The sequence below is a fragment of the Rhea pennata genome, chromosome 1, assembly GCF_028389875.1.
Source record: "Rhea pennata isolate bPtePen1 chromosome 1, bPtePen1.pri, whole genome shotgun sequence".
NCBI classification, from domain to species: Eukaryota; Metazoa; Chordata; class Aves; order Rheiformes; family Rheidae; genus Rhea; species Rhea pennata.
Genome location: NC_084663.1, coordinates 120227380 through 120253519, shown reverse-complemented (window position 1 = coordinate 120253519; position 26140 = coordinate 120227380). Strand labels below are relative to the sequence as shown.

The window sequence follows — 26140 nt, the reverse complement described above, 5'->3', positions numbered from 1 at the left end:
CACATATATATACACACACATGTGTATATATGTGTGTCCATATGCATACATATATGTATGTAAATGCACATGTATGTACTTTAATAAACACACACACACACAAAAAAAAAAAAAAAAAAAAAAAAGAATAAATAGAGTTGTGCAGGTCAACATACTCCGAGCAGCTCGTGGTATTGGGGCTTGCAAAGATGAGCAGTTTGGGTTGAGAGCTCCCTTAGTGTTTGCATGCGGCCTTATGCAACAGGAGTGGGCATCTTCAGACTGCAGCTCGCAGCAAATAAACACTGCACAGATATCCATTATATCTTGGCCTGAAAATTTTGCTTCTTGTTTCATACTTTATTTCATTGAGGAAAACAATACACAAAGGCTTGAGAAACAAACACTGAGGCTCACTTTTTCTTTCACACAGCCAGGCTGAAAGCGCCTGTTTTTCTTGTTATATGACTTTTATGACTCAGAAAATGGATATTGCAATCTCAATATGTAATTGATGCATGGGGCACAGATGCACTGCCTTGGAAAACATTTGCATTGACTGTCATGATGTTTTCCTAATTAGATACCTCTGAATACAGATCTATTTCCAGTGTGGCTTTTACGTCAAATTGCACAACAAATTCAGTTCAACTAGCAGCTTAGCTTACCCAATTGCCATCAACAGAAGTTAGCAGAAATAAATTAAAGAGGCAGTAATGTGCTTCTAGCATTAACATTAGCATTTCATGGCCTTTAGCTAGCTCAGGCAATAAACAAACTTGAATTCTGAAAAGTTTCCTGCTTATGCAGACAGAAAGGTGTCTGATCACTGAAAGCTGATTGCTCTTTTGCAGGAGACATCATCACTTGCCTTTTTTGATGGCATTTTGAGACCATGGTCATAAAGTATATTGCTCCTGATGAGAAGTAAAGCAGGGAAAGGTAAAATCAAGGATGGACATCAAAGAAACCCTACTGCAGAAAAGCTGATGGAAGGAGTAGCTCAACAGCCTGAGACACAGCAATGCTCTCTCCTTGATGACTGATCGAAGTGACTGGCCTGCACTGATTCAAAATACTCTGCATGGATTGTGATTTAAAGTTTGTCCCTCTGCTACCCCTTCATAAGAACATGTGAGCAGCTCAGGCTATAGAGAGGCTATAAAGAGCAGATGGGTATAAAGATACAGTCTTCAAATCTGGCAGGTCCCTCCTAGGAGGACACATCAGGGCCCCCCCCCTTCACCTCTACAACCAGAGCCTGAGATGTGATCATGACATCATGCCTAAGCCCCTCCAAAGAGGCCATCAGATCTGTTAGGATTTCTGGTGAAATTTGGAAGAGGTACTTTTGTTTTCTCATACAATCCCACTCTTTCCACCACTACTGGAAAGAGGAATGGTTTTAAGTACCTGCAGCTGCATATATAAAATGAAGCTGAAATACCAGTTTAACTGCTGCCTCAAGTTAGCTTCCTAGAGCCATAGGCAGACAGGTATGTATGTGGTTGCATTTTCAAAAGGGAGCACTCAGCAGCCTCCCATGGAAGGCTATTTGGCATCCAGTGAGAGTGGCTCTTTTAGAAATGATCAGCTGTGGCAAGTAACATGATTTTATCTAATGATTAATGCTGTAACTTTATCCAGTGACTGAACAGAAAGGAAACGGACAATGCAGAGCTGCCACCAGCAAGCCAGGTAGCAAGCACAGAAATGACATTGGGAGCTTTTCTGGTAGAAAAAAAATGGTGCCAAAAGCTGCATGGAAGGCTGCTTGGAGGGGAAAAAAATATGCCTTTCTGGCAGCCCAAACAGTTCTGAATTGCATCTCCATCTTTTTGCTTTGACAGAAACATGAATTGTTAAAGCTTCAAGCATTGGAACTAAAGAAGTATTGCAACATGATGCCGGCTCAAAATAAACTTGTTCAAACAGATGAACTATTTAATTCCTCAGTAATTGTGTATCAAAGCCCTGCACTAACGGTCTGGAAGGAAGGGAGCTGCTTTTTACCTTGATTGAAGGAGGCTCATTGCCCCTGGAGTGATTTTGGATGCCTAGTGAATAAGTTTGCCACTGACAGAAAATTCCCTGCTGAAAGGGAGGAGATGATGCTGGTGGTAGAATTTATGGCTCTCTGGACTTCTTGACTGCGAGTGACAAACTTGGCAGAAGAAAGAAAACCACTAAAGTAAGAAACTATTTCTAGTCAACACAAGTTTCTAAAAAGACAAAAAAGAAAAAGAAAGACACTCTCAAAATCTGAATCCTTCCCATGTGCACTTTATGGAGTGACTACACCTACACTACTTCATTTTATTCGCGTGGGAAGGCCACATCAGATGTGAACGCTCTGCTGCAGCTATTTAGCCTATGTCCCCCAAAATGTGCTTTCAACCACAGCATCATCTTTTTGGCAGGACAGTGTATCTCTCAGCAAAGATGTAACTCTGAACCCTGCAAGGTGCCCTCCCTGCTACGATTACTTTGGTAGGCTATACCAGGATTGCTCTGATGTTTTGCTCTATCTTAGTGTTTGATGGATCAGTGTATTCTACATATTTTCCAGGAGATAAATACTACCTGTTTGTGGCAAAGCATCTGGCAGTGTTTCTTAGTCCATCACTCAAGAGAAGCAGAATAGTCAAGGTGACCATGGACTAATATTGAAGCTAGGTACTATTTATGTCAGCTGGTCAAAATGTATCCTTTTGTGCTCTGTAACTGTAAATGTATCCACAATAGTAGGCAAAATTCATCTCCAAAAAGAAGTAAAGGCATTGCATTTTCTGCAGTGAGTACATAAATGGTTTTGCTTGGCAGAGGAAAGAGCAGCCATGAGATTTACTACTGCTTCAGCAGAAGCCATTTCCTGTTCCTGAACATGGAACTGAACCACAGCTGCTAACTGCAAAGCAGACTGCAGTGTGCTTATTGATATAAATCTAGTATAGCTTGTGAGAATAACAATTTAAGAGCTTTTTGTTGCTAAAAACGTGGAACTATGAGAGACAACCCGACTGCTATAGCATAAAAAAGTATCATGGCATAATATGAGATTGCTCTCATCGGTAATTTGACAATGACAGAAGATTGTTTTCCAAGACTTACTTGTAACTTGAAACAATAGATCTTGATAGCAAGCACATTTCATGCATTATTAGCGATACATCAGCTCCTTTTTCACCTGAAGTAAAGAGCAGAGTTTTTTTCTATGGCCACCAAAGTCTCAAGCTAAAGCAATATTTCTAGAAATCATTTGTTGCTATACAGTTCATTGAAGGAGGAATAGTTCTGCAGAACTATTTTCAAGATAGAGGTCAATCATTAAAACATTTGAAAATATCAGCTGTGTATGAACATAAAATTGTCTGAAATTTGATAATAAATTATGATGTGCAACTGATATCACTACTGTTAACTTTGGAAGACATCATTCTTCCTACAAGCTCATAGAAATGAGAATGAACGAATGCTTGTTTAGCTCATACACTGCAGAAACAGTAATCATGCTAGCTCTATGTTATCATTTTAACCTTCAAGCCTCTAAGATAGGAGGTCTCCGTCACATTTCCTCATCTGCCAGCAGACCCTTCTTGTCAGCTTTGACAACTGGGAATTTCTGAAGCACAGAATGCTTAGCTTTGCACCCTAAAGCATAAAGAAACTTAAAATATTTTGTAGATTTATATTAAAAATTACTTTTGTATACTAGTTTATACTTGCTAAATTGCAATTCTTAAGCATTTAGAAGATGATGAAGATGCGTATGGGTGAATACTGCTTTTTTAATACAGTATGCTAAAAGCTATGACACAACCTTAAAATTAGAACAATCTCATCCTGTATGTGCTAAAGCTTGACATAATGCATTAACTGAAGGGTAAATTGCAACAAAGAACAGTTGGCAGATTACTTGTTCATAAAAGTAACTCTTCTCTAAAAAGCATAGAAAATCATTTAATTCACTATTGCACATTTGTTCTCGATATTTGAATTCACATTTTGTTTTCTGAGAAGAAAATTTTATTGACTGATTGAACAACATTTTCTAAAGGAAGAAAAAAGGCAACTTTTGGAAATTGTAGATAAGCAAAGGGAGCAAACGTTAAAAAAAAAAGATTAAGGGTTTTTTGTATGAGCTGTGATGTGACTTGAAACATTCAGTAAAACAGGTATGTACACTGGCAAGAGCTCCAAGAATCTTGTGGTAGAGATGGTTATGCTTTAATTCAAAACATTTTTATTTTTCCAGTTCTAGCTTTCTTTAATACTTAATAATTATGGTATTTACTGTGTAAATTCTAAACTCAGATATATCAGCAGAGAGATGACCTTGCCAGATTGCAGAAATACAATAAATATTAAATCCTTTAAGGTTAAGGCTTCACTCATATATGCAAAGAAGTTTTAAGAAATGAAATACATGTATGTATTATAGTTGTATTAAACCTCTACAGCATTTTAAACAAGAAAGTGAAGTTTATGCTAACTGAATTTCGTATGTCACAGCCACAGAAATTTGCAGGAAAAAAAGTCATGAGAGACTAAGGGAAACATATTTCTCTATGAGAGTCCTTATTTTTTGTGTTGTGCCTTATTTTCACCCAGGAAAGGCAGTCGCTCTCTCACTGATCTCTGCCACTCGTTTCCCCTCAGCCAGATGCCAAGGCAAATAGATCAGCCAGCAGCTCCTCACGCTATTCCTCTCCAGGAATTCAATTAGAGAAGATGACTGCTTGGTGAATATACTTCCCATTTGCTTCCCCTGGACCTTGGACTAGGATTCATTTGTAAAACTGAAATAGCCCAGTCAGGAGGGTTCGTAAACGAACAATTTCTTTTAAAGGTCACGCATGTACTCTTGGAAGGACTGAACACCTGCACATGAGGATTTATTAGAACTCAAAATGCAGATTCTGTATGCATAAAAATATCAAATCTTAATGCTTTCGTCTTACAGAATTTTTAAAACATACATGAGTTTATATCACATATTTGCATAGACAGTACAGGTAACTAAACATAACAGTTGGATATGCTGACCAGAAGCTCACCTCATATCTAGTATCTAATGTCTTTTTAAATTGATCTTTTGTCTGCAAAGGAGAGCTGAAAATAAACTGTTCTCTGACACATTTTAGTTAATGAACTTTACTGGATAATCCTGTAAGATAAGTATTTATTTCATCGCTACGGAAAGGTGTTACTTGTTTCTCTCTTCACCCTGACTTCACAAAATGTAACAGTTCCAGGGCAAAAGACACTGGTTATAGCCGAGTGCCCAGAAGAAATCCCAGATGGTTAAATTGTTCCATTACTGAAGTACAAAGACTTCCATCATCCATCAACATGTCAACAAAATTTTAAAAGGTGGCTCCTCTGAGTAACACAGATTTTTTCCAGGAGAGATAGTGCTCTGTATATGAGCCTGGAACTAGAGTTAAAAAAAAAAAAAAGAAAAAAAAAAAAAGAACAAAAACAGCTGAATAGAATTTGTAATCCCAGAGACTGAGACTAGCATCTTATTTTAGCAATCCAGATGTTACTAATGGAAGCAGCTATGTTTTATAAAAACTTTAGCACAACACAAGGTATCTACAATGTTGCACTAAGTAAGAAAACCAATATGGTGCATTCTGGTCAAGGAGATATTTAAAAATAAATCTCTCATAGATTAATTATTTTGGTTGAATGTATGTAGGTGAGAAACAGATTTCTCTAAAGTATTTGGTCCTACCAAACCATGGAAGCCCAGGATTAAACTGTAGCAAGGGGCTGTTTTTCTTTCTTTCTTTTCAGATTCAAAGGAAAAAAAGACTATGTAAGAAATGCCGGTTTCTCACTGAAGTTTTCTGACTGATTTTTGACTCTCAAATGAAAATTTCTAACTAGCTGTGAAATGAAGTCATAAAATTCTTGGGTTATATAAAGCAGCTTCCTGTCCTCACTAAAAGTGGTGGGTTTTGTATCATTTTCAAATTGCTCTTCTCTTCCAAGTTTGGTGAAAGCTACTTTGCAAGTAGTCTATCTCAAATGCCTGGCCTCTGTTGTTGAGGGATTTATTGGATGTGTTTCCAAGTCTCCATTTACTATGGCTTTCTAGTTTATTAACTATTTACGCGTGGTATCACATAACTATCTCTAACATAAGCACCACTGTAGTAAATGTAGGTGCTATATAAATAATGGAGGAGTAACAGATTGGATCAACTCCATCTGGAATGGGATTAAACCCTCCTCCAGTTCAGACAGAAGCTCCTTCTAAAGAAGGCCCAATGCGAGGTGAGTTTCCCTCTAGAGAAGGAAGCTGGAGACTTTCAAGGCTGTGCTGGAGGGCGGCTTGCTGCAAGCGCTGATGCACCAGCAGGACCTCGGCAGGCACTGGTTGTATTCAGTTCACATTTTCAAGCTTCCTTTGAAACTGTAAAAAACTAGAAAATGGAGTTTCTATCTCATACTAATTGTATGACTCCTGGAGGTGGGCTCCCTGCGCTAGACAGGAACAGTGGGCACACGCTACAAATGCTTTGATCCAGCCCTGCCTGGCCCAACAAGTTGAAGGCTTGCAAGACAAGGACCTGGCCTGAGATTCATTCAAACAGTCATGAGGAAAATATCTGATCCATATATTAGTGGTATCTTTTGCAAGTATCTCCTTGTAGGTGAATCTTGCAACAGTCTTAGTAGATACAGGTATATAATAAGATGTAGTTTGTTTTTATTTTTAATGCAAAAGATATATCAAAAACCAATTAGGTGTCACTGCAGCTATGTTTATAAAGGGATGGCTAGGAACTTGAGGCTGGTGTAAATTAAGTCAGATTTATTCTGCTATAGATGAGAGCTTGCTAATAATACTGAACTGAACTGCAAAGAGAGATGCTGCTAAACCTCCCTGTGTGGCAGAAATCTCATCCATCATGGAACTGTTGCGGTTGAATATAGCACATTTACACAGTCTGAGAAAGATTTTCAAAAGCACCCAGGAGATTAAAGAGCATAACTGCCAATGACTTTAAATGGTACTTGCTTTTGCAGATTTTGTCTCCTGAGACAACTGTAAATTTAATAACCCACAAAAATACAGTCTGAATTGCTATCTAGTTCTATATAAGCTTGACATGTCTTCCTTTTGTTTTAATTAGACTGATACTGTCTAAAAAACAAAAGATTTTTTTTCAAATAGTATCAAACTGGAAAATAATCTTTGTAATAATGCTTAACCTGATATGGTCACTAGTATTCCTACTGCCAAAAGACAAGATGCTTTTAAGTAGAAATCAGCAGGTTAGTTTATGTCAGAGAAGAGGCAAGTAAAGAGAGTTAACAGGTCTTAAGTAATCATCTCACCTGAAGAATACCACCACTGACAGCAGCACATGAAAATGGATTCACAAGGGCAAATAATGTAGCCTAAAGCATGCAAACAAAAGTAACCTTTTGAAGTTGATTTGCATGAGTCCTCCACCTATTATCTAAAAATAGTAATATTGACTCCGGCAACCCCATCCAGCCTTATCTGTAGTGTGTCAATAGAAAAGTCAGTCATCTGAGGTTATTTTAGCAAGAAGTAGCAGGAAAGAAAGAATGCATGAAAATTGGTTGTTAGGACCAAAAAAAAAAAAAAAAATTAAAAAATAGTGCCACAATATCTAAGACTCTCCCTGAGAATCCTGCTATTATCTGGGAGATCAAATTCATTGTAAATGTGTCTTTCTTCGCCATGTCTGCTTGTATTCCTCAGATACAGAACACTTTTCAATGGTGTTTTGCAAGACTGGAATCCATCACCTGCAGATTGTCAGCTATTTCCAAGGCAGAATTGAAGGACTCGCCAGAGCTATGGCTCTGCAGCTACAGGAATTGCAAAGAGCGCCGGTGATGTCTTCAAGGATTTCATATGAATATCCATTTGAATGAAGCAGTGAGTTCAGCCCCCTTCCCCGCCTCCGCTGCGTGACCTGTCCCGTTATCACTTCGTTCTCATTTTGCAGGAACACAAGGCCCCTCGTGGAAGCCATAACTCAAGGTCAGGTGATGAACCCCTGGCTGGCAAGACATCTCTGCAACAGGGCTGCTCACCATGCCTGTAGGCATGCTGCTTCCATGGGCAAGAACCACGTGGGTAAGCTGAGTTTTAGAAGACTGCCAGCAGAAATGCATGGAGTGATGAATTTTGAACTGATATCTCTGGTATCTGCAGTGGACAAACAGACCCAAGACTTATATCTTACCTCTGTGAGATGGCGCATCCTCCACCATGCTGTGGTCCTGCAGCCCAGCCCCATGCCCCATGCCATGGGGCTGTTTGTGCACTGAGGTAGTATGCCAGGTAAAGAAAATTCAAGGGCAAATATGAAGTGTAAATCTCTCTGGGGCACCCAGGGCTGTTACCTAGTGCCTTGGTATTTTTGTGCCAGCTGCACCTTTGTGGCATGCTACCTGTGCACTAGCACTGAAGGAATGCTGTGCAAGTGAAAAATAGTGATATTTATCATTTTGTATTTGTTTCATCAAAGGAACTCGGTCTGCTTCTACGCAGGCAAGAAAATGTCATCCAGAGAATTCCCCTTGTCACTGGACACCTTCCAGATTTACTTCTACTCTTTCGCTTCTACTCTTACTTTTTTCTTTTGTTGCTTGTCCTAACCTTGAAGCTTTAGCAGCTATAACGTATAAACACTGTTGACACTTACTTAAATTAGTCTTATTGACTTCAAAGCTTGCAGGATTACAAATTCAATGCAGAGCAAAGAATCAGGATAATGGAATTTTAATTCAGATGATGGGAACTAGCTCATGTAAATATGTAAGAATGGAGCAAATTTAGGCAGCTTTCCAGTGCCAAGAAAATCTTGCATTAATGGAAAAGTGCTTCTTTAGCTATGAAATGATAATTTACTTCTTCTGTATAAAAATATATAGAATACGATGCATAATGCATGCCTTTTCCTTGTACTGCTCAAAATGGCTATACTGAAAAAGAGCAGACACAGAGGAACTAATCATCCATCTTTTCGCTATGCAGTAGATGTCAATAAACTGGAGTCTGTGTTCCATTCTACTAAAATCCCAATGTCCCAGACAATATCCTATCTTTCAATAAACCCAAGTCTAATATCCACTGAGAGGTAAGCTAATGCTGAGTGGAAAATGACTTTTGTGTTTACTTACTTCCAAATTATATTTTATCCATTTTAATTTTCTAGATAAAAACAACTGCCCCAACTTATTCATTGTAAAGAGAAGGCTGAGTATCCATCAGAAACTTCTATGATCAGGGGGATATTGATGGCAGAAGATTTCTAGTGAAATAAAAATGTTTTCCATCTAAATAATGATTTTAATTTCTCCATATATGATGTCTCTGAACCCACTTTTAAAATCCCATTTAAAAGAGATGTTTCAGGCACTCTTCAGAGACTCTAGGTACTGTACATCAGAGGAAAGTCTAAAGGGCAAACTCCAGGATGACCGATCAACTCCTGAGATCTTTATTTTCAACTCTGAGACAGAATTTACATGGTACAGCTGCGATTCCTAAAACGCTGCCAATTGCCTTGCCTAACTTAAACACATTGCAATGCCTCAGCACATGCTGCGCTGCCAGGTATCCCCTAAAGACAGCTCTGCACTGTTTTGTTTTACATTACTAAATGGGAAATATCTAAGTAATTCATTGTATCAGCAAAAGAGTGAGTGCGAAACGAAATACTCCAGCTCTTCTGCGTCAGGCAATCGTCTCCCTTCCCTGCCCCAGTTCCCCTCCACCCACCCCTTCTGCTGTCATTCTCTGCCCACATCCGGTGTCTCCTCCTAAATGCGGTGTCCCTATACATGTCCCCTTCACCTTTCCCAAAACACCTTTCCTTGCATAACAGCAACCCCCTTGGTTCACCCCTGCTCCCGCTTTGCTACAATTTCCCACTGACGAGTGCACTTCTTCCTCTCCGCCAGCTGCCACAGCCCAAGAAGCCATTGGGACCACTCTGGCTCAAGAGGAGGGTATTGACTCTGCAGCCCAGGGACCGGTCACCCAAAAGTCCTCCCAGCTAGTGCTAGTGCTTGTTTTTGGCCTTTTGGCAACAAGACTTGCCTGTTTGTATCAGCTGCCTCCCAGGCGAGGCAGGAGGAGGTGAGCTCCATCCACTGATAAATCACTCTGCAGGTTACCACCACCTCAAAGCTGTGCAACACCAGGCTGAGTTTGCAAAACTATTGATAATCTGAGATTTAAAAACACAATGCACATGGCCCAGGAGCCAGGGCTGCCTCTTTCTTTGGGCCAGTAAGGTCCCTAGTGCCAAAACGAGCTAGGTTGTTGCCTTCCCCACAGCTCAGTTTTGCCACACCAGGATGATGATTAGGCATGCTTACACCATGCAAAGGAATATTTTTCTGGAATATGTGGGACTTGAACTGTTTTAATGTGTTTAGTAGAGATGCCACAATATTGGGTGGGTGGGTGGATGTCAATATTACCCTTGTTGCAGTTGCTATTATTATTATGATTAATTATTGTCATTATACTCTGCCTATTATTGCCACATCATTTACTACATTAAATGTGCACTTTGCTCCCCAGCAGAAATGACAACTGTTAATGAAGAAACAGCGATATAATTTTGCTGAAAGCTGCAAATCAAGTTCATAGTCACTGTACTTCTTCATGTACTCGAGGGGCCAACGTGTCATCCCCTTACTCCTTCTTTCCTTGTCACATTAGTTCTGAAAAATCCAGTGGTATTATTTATGGTGGAAACCACTACTGAATGTGAGTAATAGAATCAGTTTGGCCTTTATAGAAGAGCATTAAATCACAATGTGCTGAGATACGGCAAGAATCCTCAGGCTTCTTTTAAGGGCTATTTTTAGAGATGGATATTCAGACTTTTCTTATCAAATAATTAGTCATCCCAGGAAAAGACAAGTTAACTTTTGATAATAAAATATGAGGTGATTTAATCCTTTTCTGAGCTTCCGAAAAAGGTTGATTTAAACTTTAATTGATATCTCTGCACCTAACTGAAATAATTTAGTAATGGGAAAGCAGAAGCTCAAAAAGGTCCGCACCAATTCCAGCCCAGTTTGTGGGGCAAAGAACTGAAGATAAAGACATTTATCTAGATTTCTGAACCATCCCAGTGCTGCAGAAGTGCAGTGGGAATACATACCAGGTAAGGTGTTTTACAGCCAATGTAGTCTCTTTGAAAAACAGGATACCCATATAAAGAAGGAGAAAATCCTGATTAGACAGAAGGATGATGGAAAGGCTCTAGACTCACTGGAGATGATGCTCTGACTATGAGCCAACAAAATAATTCTGTCACAAAAATGCCAGAAGCCTTGTAGATTTGTGGTGAGGGAATTGTCACATATAAAATAGTCAAGATAATTATTCTGCTGTACTTGGCACTGGTTAAGTTTCAGCTGGGCGCTTGCATTTAATTTCAGGCACACAGATAAACTGGCTGAGTTCAGAGGAGAAAAACAAAAATGGTAAAACAGTTCAGAAAAGAAGACCTACCTGGTCTTCCCAGTTAAGGGAACTGGGTATAGTTGGAACAAATGAGCCTAAATGGTAGGGGGGAAGATTTAGGTTAAATATAAATGAACCTTTATAGCTTTAAGAAAAGTTCAGCCCTCAAGTAAGCTGCCAAGGAGAGTTTCAGACCATTACTGGAGATACTAAAAGGCAGGAAACCATCTGTCATGGACAGTTTAGAGATAATAAAAAAAAGTACTGCCACATTTTAGGAAAGAGAGCTAAATAAACCATTCATGACTAGACTTTAATAGACCAGAAATGTCATGTCTAATCTTTTTAGGGCAAGTTCCTAGACCTTTTCCCTGTAAAGATTTTCTTAAATTTATATGACAATCTAAGTTGATACATCTGATTTCAGATCCAATTTTGCTGCACTTGAATGTTTCCAGGGATAGACATTAATTTGAACATAGCAAGAACACATCTCATTTTTGTTTCCATCATGTTTTGAACATGTGTATAGCACATACCTTGGAACTGGTATTGAAAAAACAGCATTTAATTTAGGTTAAACCATAATTAAAATCCCAACAGTGGTTATATCCCTTAGTATTGTAAGTAGTTAATGGGCTAGTCCAGACCTGTCCAGTAACCTGAGGCTTGTGATAATGATATTCGAATGGACTTCAGATCAGGTCTGAACTTCTGTGAGTGGAAAATGGGCAATAATGGGTACAAAGTCATGTCTACCTGGCCATATGATTCCAGCACTGGGTCACTGGAGCCTGAGCATCTCTGGTAGCTTCGCATCAAACCTAGTGAGGCTCATTTGAGTGCAGGCTCAGGTGAGAGCTGTAGGAGCACACCAGCAGTCAGACCCCACGATTGACCCTATCACTTTCATTCTGCAGATACAGACGCAGAACAGATCAGGGCAGTAATCTGTTGACTTGCAGGAGAGAGACACTTTAAGAGAGCTTTGCCTTGCCACTAGGCATCTGCTAATTCATGTGTTTTAAGGAAACATGAAGCAATCTAGCCCAAATGGTCTTCAGTGGTGATTCAACTGAACAGTGGTGATTTTACGCTGGAAGTTTCGATTGTCAGAATACATTGCAGACTCAAATAAAAACAGAAAAAAATTACCTGAGCTGACTAGAAATCACACTCAGGTGATCCAGTAAGTTTCAGCAGAGCTTTTCTTTTCCTTCTATCCCAGATACACTCCTCTTTTTCTCAGATGATTCTCATCTACCCTTTTTTTCCCATTTCATACTCCTGTAAATGTTTTTTTCTGACATATCTGCACCGCTGCGCTCAGCCAATATACTTTGGAACAATTTCAAGCAGGCTGAAAACTGATGTATTGCTTTTGGGCAGAAGTAGATGATATACAATTGCTGTTGACATCCATTTCAACAAGCAGACTTGATGAAAACGCCGTGCTACAAGGAAGCTAATGGAGGAGTTGTTACTGGGACTATGCTTGCTATACCTGCTTGGGATGATCTCTCCAATTACTGGGACTCAAACTGCATCCTCTGTGTATTCAGTGATGTAGTGCCTGGCTCTAGCGGAGCTGTATTATTTCCACAGGGGGAGAATGTCACACCTAAGATTTCTCTGCCCCGAGGTGTAACTCACACAGGCTTGCAAAGGCGGATGTCGAGCTGCATTATATGCAGCTTGGCTGATGGAGAGCAAATAAGTAAGGGGAGAGGAATATTGCTTATTCCCACGGGCCCTCTGGCCTTTATACATATGGCCAGAAGTGACCGACATCCTTCTCCTCTCCTTTGGACGAGGCCAGGCCAGGGCCAGACTGTGATGGGGCTGGAGCCAGCACCATTGCGGTGTCGCCACGGTCAGCCCAGTGACTAACAGTCCCAGGCTGGGTTAAGGTAGGGCTGGAGCTAGAGGTGAGGAGGCTGAGGTGGGCAGGGAGAGCAAGGGCTGCTGGGGACCCAGGGCTTGACAGCACCTTCCTCTGCTCTCTGCTCGGCCTTCAGCAAGCCCTCTACAACAACTAAGGAATGCAATTTTTTCATAAGGAAAGTATTGATACAATGATTTGACACCTCATTTTTCCTTTCCCTTTTCAGGTCATTTATATGATGTCAAACAATGCCAATGCCATTGCAGTCCTACTGGCAACTTTGTGCTACCATGAAGCCTGGCTGCATGATCCCTCCCTTCTGCCTCCTGTCTCATAACCAGTTATTTTTCTGTAGGAGGATCTTACCACTTATTCCAAGGCTGCTTAATCTCCTCAGAAGACCTTGATAAGGACCTTGTCAAAACTCCTTGAAAATCTCAGTGCACCTAGGTCACTGTCACACGCATATTTCTTCACTCCAGCCAGTAGGTTTGTGCCTCACAACTACAATCAAGCTAGTGTTGACTTTTCCATAGTATTTCATGCTACCTGTATGCACCTTTATACTGTTATTATCTCAAGCCACCTAATAAAAATAGTATTATTTTGTGAATCTATGAATTAGATCCATTTTTAAAATCTGCTATCAATTTACTACCTCTTATTCTGCTGGAATTGAAGCCGTGTGTAAGCAATGGATTAAACAAAGCAGTCATCACATATTTGAGTTACTTTTGATGTAGGTGAATCTCATCCAATCCTGGCAATTTACTACTACTCTTTTTGTCATTTTCTTTTTCTGATGCTTCAGTTTGATGATGAATTCCTTAGATTGGCATATTGTAAAGATCCCTGTTGTGGGATTCTCTGCTGTGAATGTTAATGCAGAGGATTCATTTCAATTTTCTGGTAAGGCCTTTGCTTCCCCCCCCCCCACCCCTACAATTCTCCAGCAGCCTATCAGCCTCAGGAATGTTTGAAAAAATTTTCTTTTCTAATTGTACCTTTAGCAAGCTGCAGACTGGTTTTGGCCTGCCTTTCTGTAATTCTGTGTTTAACTTAATAAAATTCACTTTCTTTGTTGCTTTCCTCGTTTGGTCATTCTTATGCTTGCTGAGTTTCTTCACTTCTAATAGTTTCTTTCACTGTTTAGTTCTATAGGTTATTTTCACAGTCCGGGCAAGTTTGTGAACCAGAGATTTCTAACTCTATGGCAATTTTTCTAATCCTACAGTTGTAGGCTATTCGAGGCTATTCTCTTTTGGGTGAGTTTGATAGGTAATTTTGAGCAGAAGCAGTGTGAATGTGTCTGAGGAAGGTGTGGATATACATGGGTGGTGGGAGTGATAGACCCACCTTCTACAAAACCTACCGCTCTGAATAATTTTTCATGTTACTTACAAGAACTATTAGTTTCTTGGCACTCAGATATCCACCTAAATGAAATTTTGCTATTCGTGACTTGGTAACTCCCATCTAGGTTAATGCGAGTTAGCTAGAAAGCTCAGTCAGTGTTTGGAAGTTAAAGACATTAGTATCTAAATGTGTAAAAGTGCTCTCTTTTTCCCATCACAGTTAAGCTCCTGTTTGAATCAAACCCTTTTCCTCATCTCAGCAACATCCACACAGGTCTTTGGAAAGTCTGAGTTACTGACAAAAAAAGGAAATAAAAAACTGCTGTCTTGGACATGAACAAAGAATCAACAAAAAGCAAGACTCAGGAGGGTCTCCTCCTTTGAGAACATGAACTGAAACTGTGATGCAAAAGCATTTTGATATCAAGGGAATGTCTGAACCAGAGGCAGTCACAATTAATCCAAATTTCATGCCAGCTTACCATTTCCTCATTATGTTTCACTGTGTATTAAAACTGTATTTGTAAGATGTAGTCTGAACTTCACATTGAAGAAAGAGCAGTAATTCATGTAGTAACAGCCCTCATTGCTGTGCTTCGACAACATAATTGTTCTCCCTTGTCCCCACCATATGATTATTCCTGTTGTGCAGTAAATTTAACTCCAAAGAATGTCAGATCAAATATAAAAACGTAATGCTTACTCGTAGTTTTTATTCAATTAAGTAGCCGTTACAGAGCTCATGCTATTTCATATGACATAATGCAGAAAGTAAATGCAGTCCTTTATTATAGAGATATGTTCACCTAAACAAAATGGCACAACACAATCCAAACCCATTAGTATTTTTAAATTATTGTCCTAAGGGAATTATTAGATGGTGAACAGTTTCTGGGAAAGACAGGCAGGGAACCTGTGGCCTCCACAGGCCACTTTCACAGCACAGTAGAAGCGCTATTTGAAGTTTATTTGTGAAACTCCTAGATGCAGTAAGCAATATAAGAGAATCAGTGCTGAAGAAATATTCTCCTAAAGAGAAAGCACTGAACTCAGTGCTTCAGCTTCAGCTCTCAGCTCAGAGAACTCTAACTTTGTGTGTGATGTCTTACTGCAGTAAGTCACACACATGACTATGTCACAGGCATAGGTAGGTGTCTGAGGAAGGTCTGGGCAGCATTTAGGGGTTTATCCTCAAAATAAGATTTAAAAAGCCCTGTCCATTCCTGTCCAGTCTTGCTGTGCTCATTATGCACCTCACACACTGCGCCTGTACATGCCTACACTACAGTAAGATCCAGAAGGCTTCCTCTGCCCAGTATCCCAGAGAGGCACCATTCATTTATCCTGCATGGTCCCAGAGCTCCTATCACCTACCAGTTTGGGCTCCATGCTAGGTTGTTGCCCAGCACCATAAGTGCCTTAATCAGTGTAATGCTGAGGGCCTTCTCTTTGCAGTCTGGAGCCTACACTCTGGTGGCTCTGCACCCTTTGCAGTATTGCTCTAATGGCAGCTTCTCATGAGAAGCAATTGCCACCAGTGTGAGACTCTCCCTACTGCCCTATTTCTACCTCTTGGTTGTAGCTTTTAGTTTGCATCATGGGACCAAAAAATACACTTGCACAAAGCTTAACCACCCAGCATTCAACAGCTGCGCTGCATTAAAGTGTGCTCTAATCAGTGCTAACAGCATCGTAAGTAGGATCAACCAACAGGGAGTTTGAGTAGGTCCTGATGAAAACAGTATTGTTACTGTGGGTAAAGCATTAATGGATAGATTATCTGCTCTGGAAAGCGATCACCCAGGGAAGGATGCTCATCTTGGGACTCCTATTGCTTCTCCTCCTGGCTGGCCACTGAGAAGGGCTTTTGCTTTCTTTTTGCTTTCTTCTTCTCTCTTATTTTCTTTTTCCCACAAAGTAATTTGCACTATTAGAGTTAGAGTTGTATGCCCTCAAGTAGAAAGCCTGCTAATAAAGATTAGTGCATATGTGCCGGTTTCAATATCCTTTGTGCAACAAAAGGTAGTCATAGCCACTGCTTTTCTTTCAAAGGTGCAGTCCCACAAATATTTTATGCTATTTCTCATTTGTATTTTATGCCAAATAAGAATTGGATAAACATAGAAACAGATCTGGAATCATGAAGCAAAACTGAGGATATGACAGACATCCTCCACACACATTGTCAGAACCACAGAATGGACAATGTCCTCTCCCACCAATACGCGTTCAACATTTTTGCTGCCAGATGCACTGAGAAAATGAAACTGGCCCCCGCTGATCCATCTTCTGTCCTAGTTATTGGCATACTCCTGTGCAAGCTGGGAGAGCAGAAAATGAATTCCTCTAGACAGAATGGGAAATTACACATAAATCTCCCTCATCTGAAGCCCTCTCAGCTCCAAGCTGTCCAGTTAAAGGTAAGCAAAGATGCTGCTGCTCAGCACTCCTGCCTCTGGTAAGTCTTACTCTGCTTTCTTGAAGAGCCACTGCAGACACCTGTCCTTTAGAAAGCACTTTTGTCTGTGATTTCCCCAGAGGATTGAATCCCCAAAATTTGCTGATGGAGCTAAGTGCAGGGTAGAATTTTTGATACGTTTCTGCATGCTGCATGTCCCACTGGTTGGATCTAAGCAGCTCCTTGTTCTGAGTACAAGGTATTTTTTTTAAACCTTTTCTGAAGCCTCCAGCCTTTCCTATGTATCATACAGGCAGCCAATTTCTGAACACATCTGAGGCCAGGCAAGAAGAGATCCTTAATTAGGACCAGCCTCAAACAGATCTGTTAGTCTTTTATTGTGTGGATGGAGAAAATAATAGGAATACTTTCATTGTTGTGACTACTTTTTATTAACCAAATAGGCACAATATGATGACAGGGCAAGGAGCTCATATGAACTCACATTAAATTATGGGACTGTGTAGCTGGAGACAGATAGTCTGTTATGATTTATTCTATCAATACTAAAAATTATAGGAAAAGAGAGAAAGGGGGTAGAAATATTTACTGATGATGTAGACAGAACAGCTTCATCAAAACAGACAGTTTAGGAGGCTAATTTCTATTTTTAGAAATAAAAACCTTTCCAAATGTTTCTGGAATTGGGTTTTGTATTTTGAATCTGTTCTTTTCTCTCTTTTTTTTTCGTAACAGTCAGTGCAGTACTAGCTGTATAATTCTGAATTTTATCACCCAAAGGGGAAGGGCGAAGGCAATTTCCTCCCTTAAGCCATTTTATTGGCATAATTGGAAAAGAAAAATAAACTGCTCACTGCTTTCCACACTTCTTGCCTTCATGCCAGCTCCTGTCTGTAATTTTTGACTTTCAGCTCATTATAGGAAAGTAATTTGATTGCCACATTTGGCTGGCAGCTGGAATTCTCCAAATGAGGTAAGCAGGGCTGAGATGTGTGCTCTCCTCTCTCGGCAAAAACCTTGTAACATACGGTGCTGTTACATCTCCAAGCTGTAAATGAAGAGGAAAATAGGCATCTGGGCTGAGTTCATTTGTAACGCTGTGCTTGCTGGATTAACATGAAAAGATAGATGAAGGCAGACACTTTAATTACTTCATCCTAACTTTTTATTACAACATCAAGTAACATGGTGAGTTACAGAAGTTAAAGGATGTGAAACACCTGGGATGAAGCTACACACAAGCTCATTGTTTGATATCTGCCAACGGGGTTTTAAATATGGAGAATTCCTGTACATGCATCTTCCTGTTATTTCTGATTTTCCTGATAAATCATTTCAGGATTACTTTTCTTTAAGGTGTGAGGTAGCTGCTAAGACTGGGACCCCGCTTTTTTCTTCTGGAATTTTCTGAACTGCGACTGTATCGCCACTGCCGCCCGTTCTGTCTCTGGCGCATCCATGTCTATGTCAAATTCCTCTTGAACTTTCTTCTGTCCATCTGCCCAGAGAAAACAAAACAAAATATCAATACATTTTTCAAATAGTGATAATCACTGAACTGCACAGATGAAAAACCCTGCTCTTCTTTCTATCACACAGGTATGGGGATAGGATGTGTATTCAAAAGAACCACTGGAACTGGTTTCAGCAGGCACAGCTGATTGCATCCCTTACTTTCCCAAAGGCAGAGCCCGTGACAGGCAGTTTGTAGCTAGGCACGGAGGAACGACATCCATGTGGTACTTGGCAGTCACAGAACATCCCCAGGCACCTCAAGGAGAAGAGCCTGCCTCGTTAACGAAACAGATCAGGGATCAAGTCAGAGGGCAATGAAGCACAGAAGGAGCCTCCTTTACAGCCTATCAGGTAGAAATTATTCTTTTCTCTATATATACACTATTCTAATAAAGGTCAAAAGACAGAAATTTTTAAATCTATTAAAATCATGATAAAGACTTTGTTCCTACCCCAACTCCCGCATCAGAGGAAGAGATACTGCTTGCTAAGGTAATTTCCAACATTTTCACTTGTTTTTTTCTTGTCCCCTTCAACACCTACTGCCCTTCTTTGACTGATTTATGCTCCACCTCTGCTGGTTTGCTGCCTCTATACTGCTTCCTACCCTGCTCTCTCTGCTCTGCTGTTCCTTTTCAGCTTTGATCCTTAGTGTGCGACCCTCCTTTAGAATCATAGAACCATAGAATCAGTAAGGTTGGAAGAAACCTCTGGAGATCATCTAGTCCAACCTCCCTGCTCAGCAGGGTCACCTAGAGCTCGTTAGACAGGGTTGCATCCAGGTGGGCCTTGAAGATCTCCAGAGAAGGAGACTCCAAAACCTCTCTGGGCAACCTGTGCCAGTGCTCTCTCACTCTCACGGGGAAGAAATTCCCCCTCACGTTCAGGCGGAACTTCCTGTGCTTCAATTTCTGCGCATTGCCTCTTGTCCTGTCACACACCGCAACTGAAAAGAGTTTGGCCCTGTCCCCTTGACACCCTCCCTTCAGGTACTTAGACACATTGATAAGATTCCCCCTCAGTCTTCTCTTCCCCAGGCTGAAGAGGCCCAGCTCTTGCAGCCGTTCCTCATGGGACAGGTGCTCCAGCCCTCTGATCATCCTCGTAGCCCTACGCTGGACTCTCCCCAGTAGCTCCATGTCTCTCTTGTCCTGGGGAGCCCAGAACTGGGCACAGGACTCGAGGCCTCAGCAGGGCTGAGGACAGGGGCAAGATCACATCCCTCAACCTGCTGGCAAGTCTTCCTAATGCACCCCAGGAGACCATTGGCTTTCTTGGCCACAAGGGCACATTGCTGGCTCATGGTCAATCTGTCACCCACCAGCACTCTCAGGTCCTTCTCTGCAGAGCTGCTCTCCAGAAGGTCAGCACCCAGCTTGTACTGGTGCCTAGGGTTATTTCTCCCTAGGTGCAGGACTCGGCACCTGCCCTTGAGAGGAACCTCAGGAGGTTCCTCTCCTCCCAACTCTCCAGCCTGGCCAGGTCTCTCTGAATGGCAGCACAGCCCTCAGGTGTGTCAGCCACTCCTCCCAGCTTGGTATCATCAGCCAACTTGCTGAGGAGGCACTCTGTCCCCTCATCCAGGTCGTTGATGAAGAAGTTGAAGAGGATGGGACCCAGTACTGAGCCCTGGGGGACTCCACTAGCCACAGGCCTCCAGCTAGACTCCACACCACTGATGATGACCCTCTGAGCTCTGCCTCTCAGCCAGTTTTCAATCCACCTCACTGTCCACTCATCTAACCCACACTTTAGTGCCAGTCCTCAGGATTTAATCCAATTGCATTTGGCCTTCCCATGGATGACCTGCCTAACTTTGCTATATTTTGACAGATTTCGTCTACCTCCATGTTAGAAGTGCAGCCCTGGGAAAATGCTCACCCTTGCTGCATAGAAAGCCTCATCTGGACTAACGAAGAGAAACACACATTTACTCCACTGACCTGCTTATATCACTGTGTTTCTGTTCTCTATAAACTTATTTGTTAAACTCACTGATAATATTGTTATAGCCCAGTCCTCAGTAAATATCATGTCAAAAGTTGCCAGACAGCTGCACTTAAAACAGCTGTAGGAATGCACCTGTTTTGAGCAACTTTCCTTTTTATTCTTGAGATTATGCCTCTAGGATGCTCATCCTCCAAGAAGTGCTAAAGTAAATCAAGATAAATACTTCCAAATATATTATTAAAATGAAAAGGAAATATAGGGTCCTATAAATGTAATGTTGTTCTAAGGAGAAGAATATCACTTCAGGATAAATATTCTTATTCTTGATATATTTTATCAAAATATTTGTACTGGTTATGTAAAAAGTATTCAGTCAGCTCTGATATTGATTAATGTCATCTTGCTGAATGATTTTCATTTCCATTGTAACATTCTGAGCTGCAAGTTACTCTCTAGCCTGTTACTAGACACACTTGTCAGTCAATGTTAGTTTATGTATCACTTGTAACTTTTCAGCATATACACTACTTTCACTTAGCAGTGTCAGTTGTGAAACCTAGATGGATGGATGAGTAGGCGCAACTGGTTTCACACCTCTCTGATATCTGGCTTGTATAATTCATTTCCTATAATGGTAAAGTCTCAGTGCTATGTTGGCTTGCAGTAGTTTGCAGTGGTGACTCAGCACCTTATGTTAGGATTTTATGGACTTTAAAAATCCAGCATCTAGTATAATTTTTCTTTAAAGTTCTATGCCAATTAATCTTCACCTGATGTGAATCAGCATTACTGCATTCAAGTCAATTGTACTACAGTAATTTACCATAATTGGAGATCTGACTTTCTTTGATTTTTGAACACGTTTTTGTTGCAATTGAAAACAAAATTCCTAATGAACTCTAAAATTCCTAATGAACTCTTTCTGTATTTCTCTTTTTCCAAACATTAAAGAGATAAATGGTAGAATGCGAAGTTTCCACACAGGATTTAAACTCCTATAGTAAGAAATCAGGAATTTTCAAAATGGTCTAGACATTATAACACAACATGTATATATCGTTTATACATAACGTATGACAAATCTCTAAATGTTTTCTCCCTTTCGTTGTCCATCTTCCTCTTTCTATGTGTATGTATGTGTATATTTACACATACACCCAACTGATTGTACATAGAATGTATAAGAATATATATAGATATACATACACATATTTGTTTCAAAGGGTTTTAAGTCCTGTGACAAACTGAAAAGAGCTAGACAGGGTATTCCATAAGATAAGTGTTGAGGGTGGATTTTCTTGAAGTTTTCCCTAAAACATTTCCTGTTGATGACTGGCAAAATAAAGATACTTAACAGATGGATTGTCAATCTGTAGAGAGAATCAAGTGCTATATCTTCTTTGGCTTTGTCTATGCTAAGAGGAAAAAGATATTAGCTTGAATTTATTCAAATACCCTCCTGATGTAAAATATTTCACATTCTGCTAACCTCACTGCTTTGCTTTTACTGTTAGTTAGATAACACGAGTTAAGTATTGATTCTTTGAATTACAGAGAAAGCAGCCTGTACTCAGGAGCTGCACAGACTAGGGTCACCTCATTGCACCAATATGAGTGACAGAAAGCCTTTTTGCACCCTTGCTAGTACATAGACACCTACGCCACACTAGCTTTTACTTGTCAACAGTGTGCATGCATCTCAAACATTCAGCCTATTAAGCCTTATCCTGGCTGAATGCTCAAATCATGGTATTTATGCAGAAAATGAATTCAAGCCCAGAAAAACATCACGCCTTCATTCATTTTCTCCCACTCTCAGCTTTTCTTTCATAAAAGATGGTTAGTTTTGATGTTGGCTGATCTGGTTCCCCCCCCCCCCCCAATACACACACACTTTTGTTGGCATCCACACGTTTTAGTCTAAATTAGGTGTAGATTTTTCCACTTGTGGTTCATGGATCCCTGAGGATCTCTGGCTTTTTTTCCCACAGGGTCATATGGAGGCAACTAGTAGGAACACGAGTGCTGTTAGTAGACTTCAATTCACAGACCAGAGAGTGGCAATTACACTGAAAAATTTTGAGGGGTCTAGAAGTCAAAAAGTTTTGAAAAAGCACTGACCTGCGCCTTCCACTTCACAAGGGGATTTGGCTTCATTAGCATCTGAAAAAATAAAATTCCCAACCTCTCTCACTACAGTTAGCTATTTCAAGCTTTCCCTGAAAGATTTCTTGATGCCTAGTCTCAGTTCCTTCTCTTCCCACTATCCCTATCTATATGCCACAAAGGGTCAGGGGAATCAGTAAGTGTCCCTGCTGGGTTCCGCTCACTACCAACCGGGGAGGTGAACAGAACAGTCCTAGCCCTTGTCATTGGTTGGCTATGTGAAGAGTCTAGTATCTGATGAGTTTTTCAAAATCATGTGTTTAATGTGGATGGACTTTGAGCATGTGACAACTCAGGCAAATCTGAGCTCAGATGGAATGAATCTCCAGGGGCAGAAGAGCAACTTCCTGATGAGTCCCACCATGATAAAGAGCACCCTGTGCTCTGGCCTGGCTTTTCAGACTACTTTGCAGGTCTAAAGATTGAGACAACTTGCATAGTGCAGATTTTACTTCAGTGTGTGTAATAGACATCCCAGTAGGACAGCATGAAACAACACCTAATTAGCTGTTTTCCAAATCTAACATCCTGAAAGCTCATTTCACTTTGTTGCAATTGAAAAAGATCTATTTATTCCATTTCCAGACCAGACTAGAATGTTTTCTCTGTAATCTGCTAGAGTGCCTGATAACCCACTGCAAACACTGGATGGCTAATGAAACTGCCTATAACAAGGAAAATAATTAAATTGTACGCACTTAGCTCTACCCAGCAAACTCCAAAGAAATGGGGTGCAAGTGTAATTATTCACAAGTATGCCTTCAGCTATTTCTTTGATTTACTTTTCAAGTACAAAACAACATGAATTATGACTACACTGGAAAATGAAAAAAATGGTTATACCCTAAAGGCCAAGAACTTGAAGCAGTCTTTTGTGGTCTTAGAGCAAAGGGGTATGGAGTAGTCTTTCCTAAAAGTCTTCATGAGGGCAAAGGCTAGTGGGCTATATTTGGGGGAAAAGAAGATTCACTCTTTATTCTCAGAATGTCTCCATCCTCCAGATGAAATAGAGATTGCTTGCCTCCTTCTGCAAAAAAACATTCAGCTTGAAAAATTGCATGGGCTGGAGTCTCTGACTAGCGCTTCACATCTTAAGTGCTATCCTCCACCCCTGCTCACCTGACCCACATACAACATGAATTAGAGGACTATACTGAAGATGGAATAGACTCATAAAAATATGGAATATAGTCATACTGCCTTTTTTCAAGGGCTAAACTGCAGCACTTGAAAAAGACTAAATGAAACGCGGCACAAAATCATTGTATTCCATAGCATGACAGAAGAGGTATTTTGCCTCAGGCAGGATCATTACCTCTCAAATGTCCTATGCTCAAATGATTTCTCAAGTTGTGACAATCTCTATGCTACCCTGACCTCAAGCAATTACACTAGTCTGTCCAAAGAGCCAGAACAGTCCCTGACTAAAGAGAAAAAGAGGGAGGAATGTCATGGATGTTGACATTCATGCGGAGCACCATTTTCATCTTTATGTGATGGGAAGAGTTATTTCCACAGAGCCATCAGCAAGCAAGAAAAAAGCATATGGGTGTTTAGGTGTATGGATAATGTAGTACAAGGGCTGGATCTCAGTCCTTGCAGCTGCCAGTTTGAAAAGCAAAGAGCTGATGTGGCTATTCTTCCCCTTCTGGATTCAACTGAGGTGTGAGGAAGTGAAAGACAAGAGTCTAGTCTTTCCCTAGAAGGAAGGAAAGGAGGTGAGGCTAGAGGGATCAGCTTTGCCTTTTCCTTCTCAGGAGAATGAGAATAAATAACAGTAAAACTCCAGTCAGTTGCCAGGGCTTCACTACCTGGAAGGTTGGCTCTGAGCCTTGCTTTAGGTCCTTCTAGTACTCCCAAGGTAGATTCTCAATTCACAAGACAGCTGAGATAGATGGGACTGCTAGGGGAGTGGATGCTGCCCAAGCCCAGGAGAAGAGAGGAAGTTAACACTCCAATGGCATGGGGAGGTAAAGCCTTAATCTGACATTGCCTCTTTTTGTTTTTATTTCTGAGCCTGTTCTTTTGCTGAGTAAAATGCCAAATAGAGGCCTCTGAGGCCATCAGTTTGGCAACTGCAGTCTGTGGCTTTCTGTGGTATCAGTGACTGAACACCTCTCAGAACCCTGAGCACTGCACTGCATACTAGATTAGTGCATACGACTTGTTGTTGAGGTCTGGGAGAAAGGTTGATGTGATGGCCTTGCCTTAGCATCCATTCAGTGATGAGATGATCCCAAAAGATTTATTTCTGTAAGGGTGTCCGCTGCAGTAAGGTAAATTGATGAAACCTCAGATTTCTGGAAGTCATTAGCACTGTGGCCTCTGCATGTTCAGGGACAGACTTCCATGATATTACTGATGTGGTGCAACAGTCCTCTTTCCAAGTACAACCTTACTGCTCCAAGATCAGCTACCTTTTCTGAAGGACCAAGTGTCTGTCAGCTCTATCTGCTTCCTGATTTAGTCTCTAGCACAAACCTCTTGGAGATTATTTATTTTACATGCATGTTCCTATGATGTCAGGACAAAAAGCTCTATGAACCTGGGGTCAAACTCTCCCAGATTGCTGGAGTAATTTAAAGGCATTGGTTCTTGTGATATTTTTGACTCATCTCCAGTTCTATGGCCATATGTGAAAGACCAGAATCCCTAGTACGCTTGTAGTTACACACTTAACTAACATGCTAGCACAGTCCCAATGCAGTCCCAGGCCTCCGTCAGACCCCAGTGTGGCAATCTTGTAGCCGTCATGTCCTCAGCCACAAGAGGCACAAGCCTCAGAACACAGTGACTATGGGACTATGCAAGAGAGAACAGTTCTGCTTTCTTCCCCTTCCTCCCCGTATCTGCACAATGATGTATCACTGACTCGTATATATACAACCCAATCCAAATGTTCAGTAACTATGTTTTTAAGGACAGGAATTCCCCCTAATTAGCTCAGGAAATAACAATTTTTCTTTCCACTTATTAAAAATCCTGCAGAGTGAGATATTCATCTGGTGACAAGATCACTATGTTTGCTCCTGTTTCTTCACTTCATAATGAACTCTCAGACACTCAGGTGCTATCTTCAAAAGTCAAAAACTGCCTCTTGACTGTGGGTACACAGGCGCTCATGGTGTGTGTGCGTGGATGTAGGTTTATATAGAGGTGTTCATTTTTCTCCATTGTCAGCTACTCTGAAGGCTAGAGAAGTGTAGTGTCCAGAGTCATTTCTGAAACTGGAGAACAAACCTCGAAACTCAGAACTCTCCTGTGACCTCAAAAGCACAGTGTGAAGGGAAATAAAGGTTATCATTAGTGATGAGATTAAATGTAACAGCTATTTTTATCTGAACAGCACCAACCAGCCCCTTAGTATCACTCAAAGCAAGCCAGAAAAG

The 26140-nt window shown here is 40.8% G+C and overlaps 1 protein-coding gene across 2 annotated transcripts in view; it reads right to left on the bottom strand.

Annotated features, from left to right (window-relative positions):
• Positions 1 to 18262: 18262 nt before the first annotated feature.
• PCP4 (Purkinje cell protein 4) overlaps positions 18263 to 26140 on the bottom strand; it is a 54490-nt gene continuing 46612 nt past the window's right edge. For both annotated transcript variants that reach the window (XM_062573699.1, XM_062573691.1), the window contains exon 3: positions 18263 to 18618. In XM_062573699.1, the coding sequence (XP_062429683.1) occupies positions 18491 to 18618 (128 nt within the window). In that variant the 3' untranslated portion in view covers positions 18263 to 18490. The remainder of the gene's footprint in view (positions 18619 to 26140) is intronic.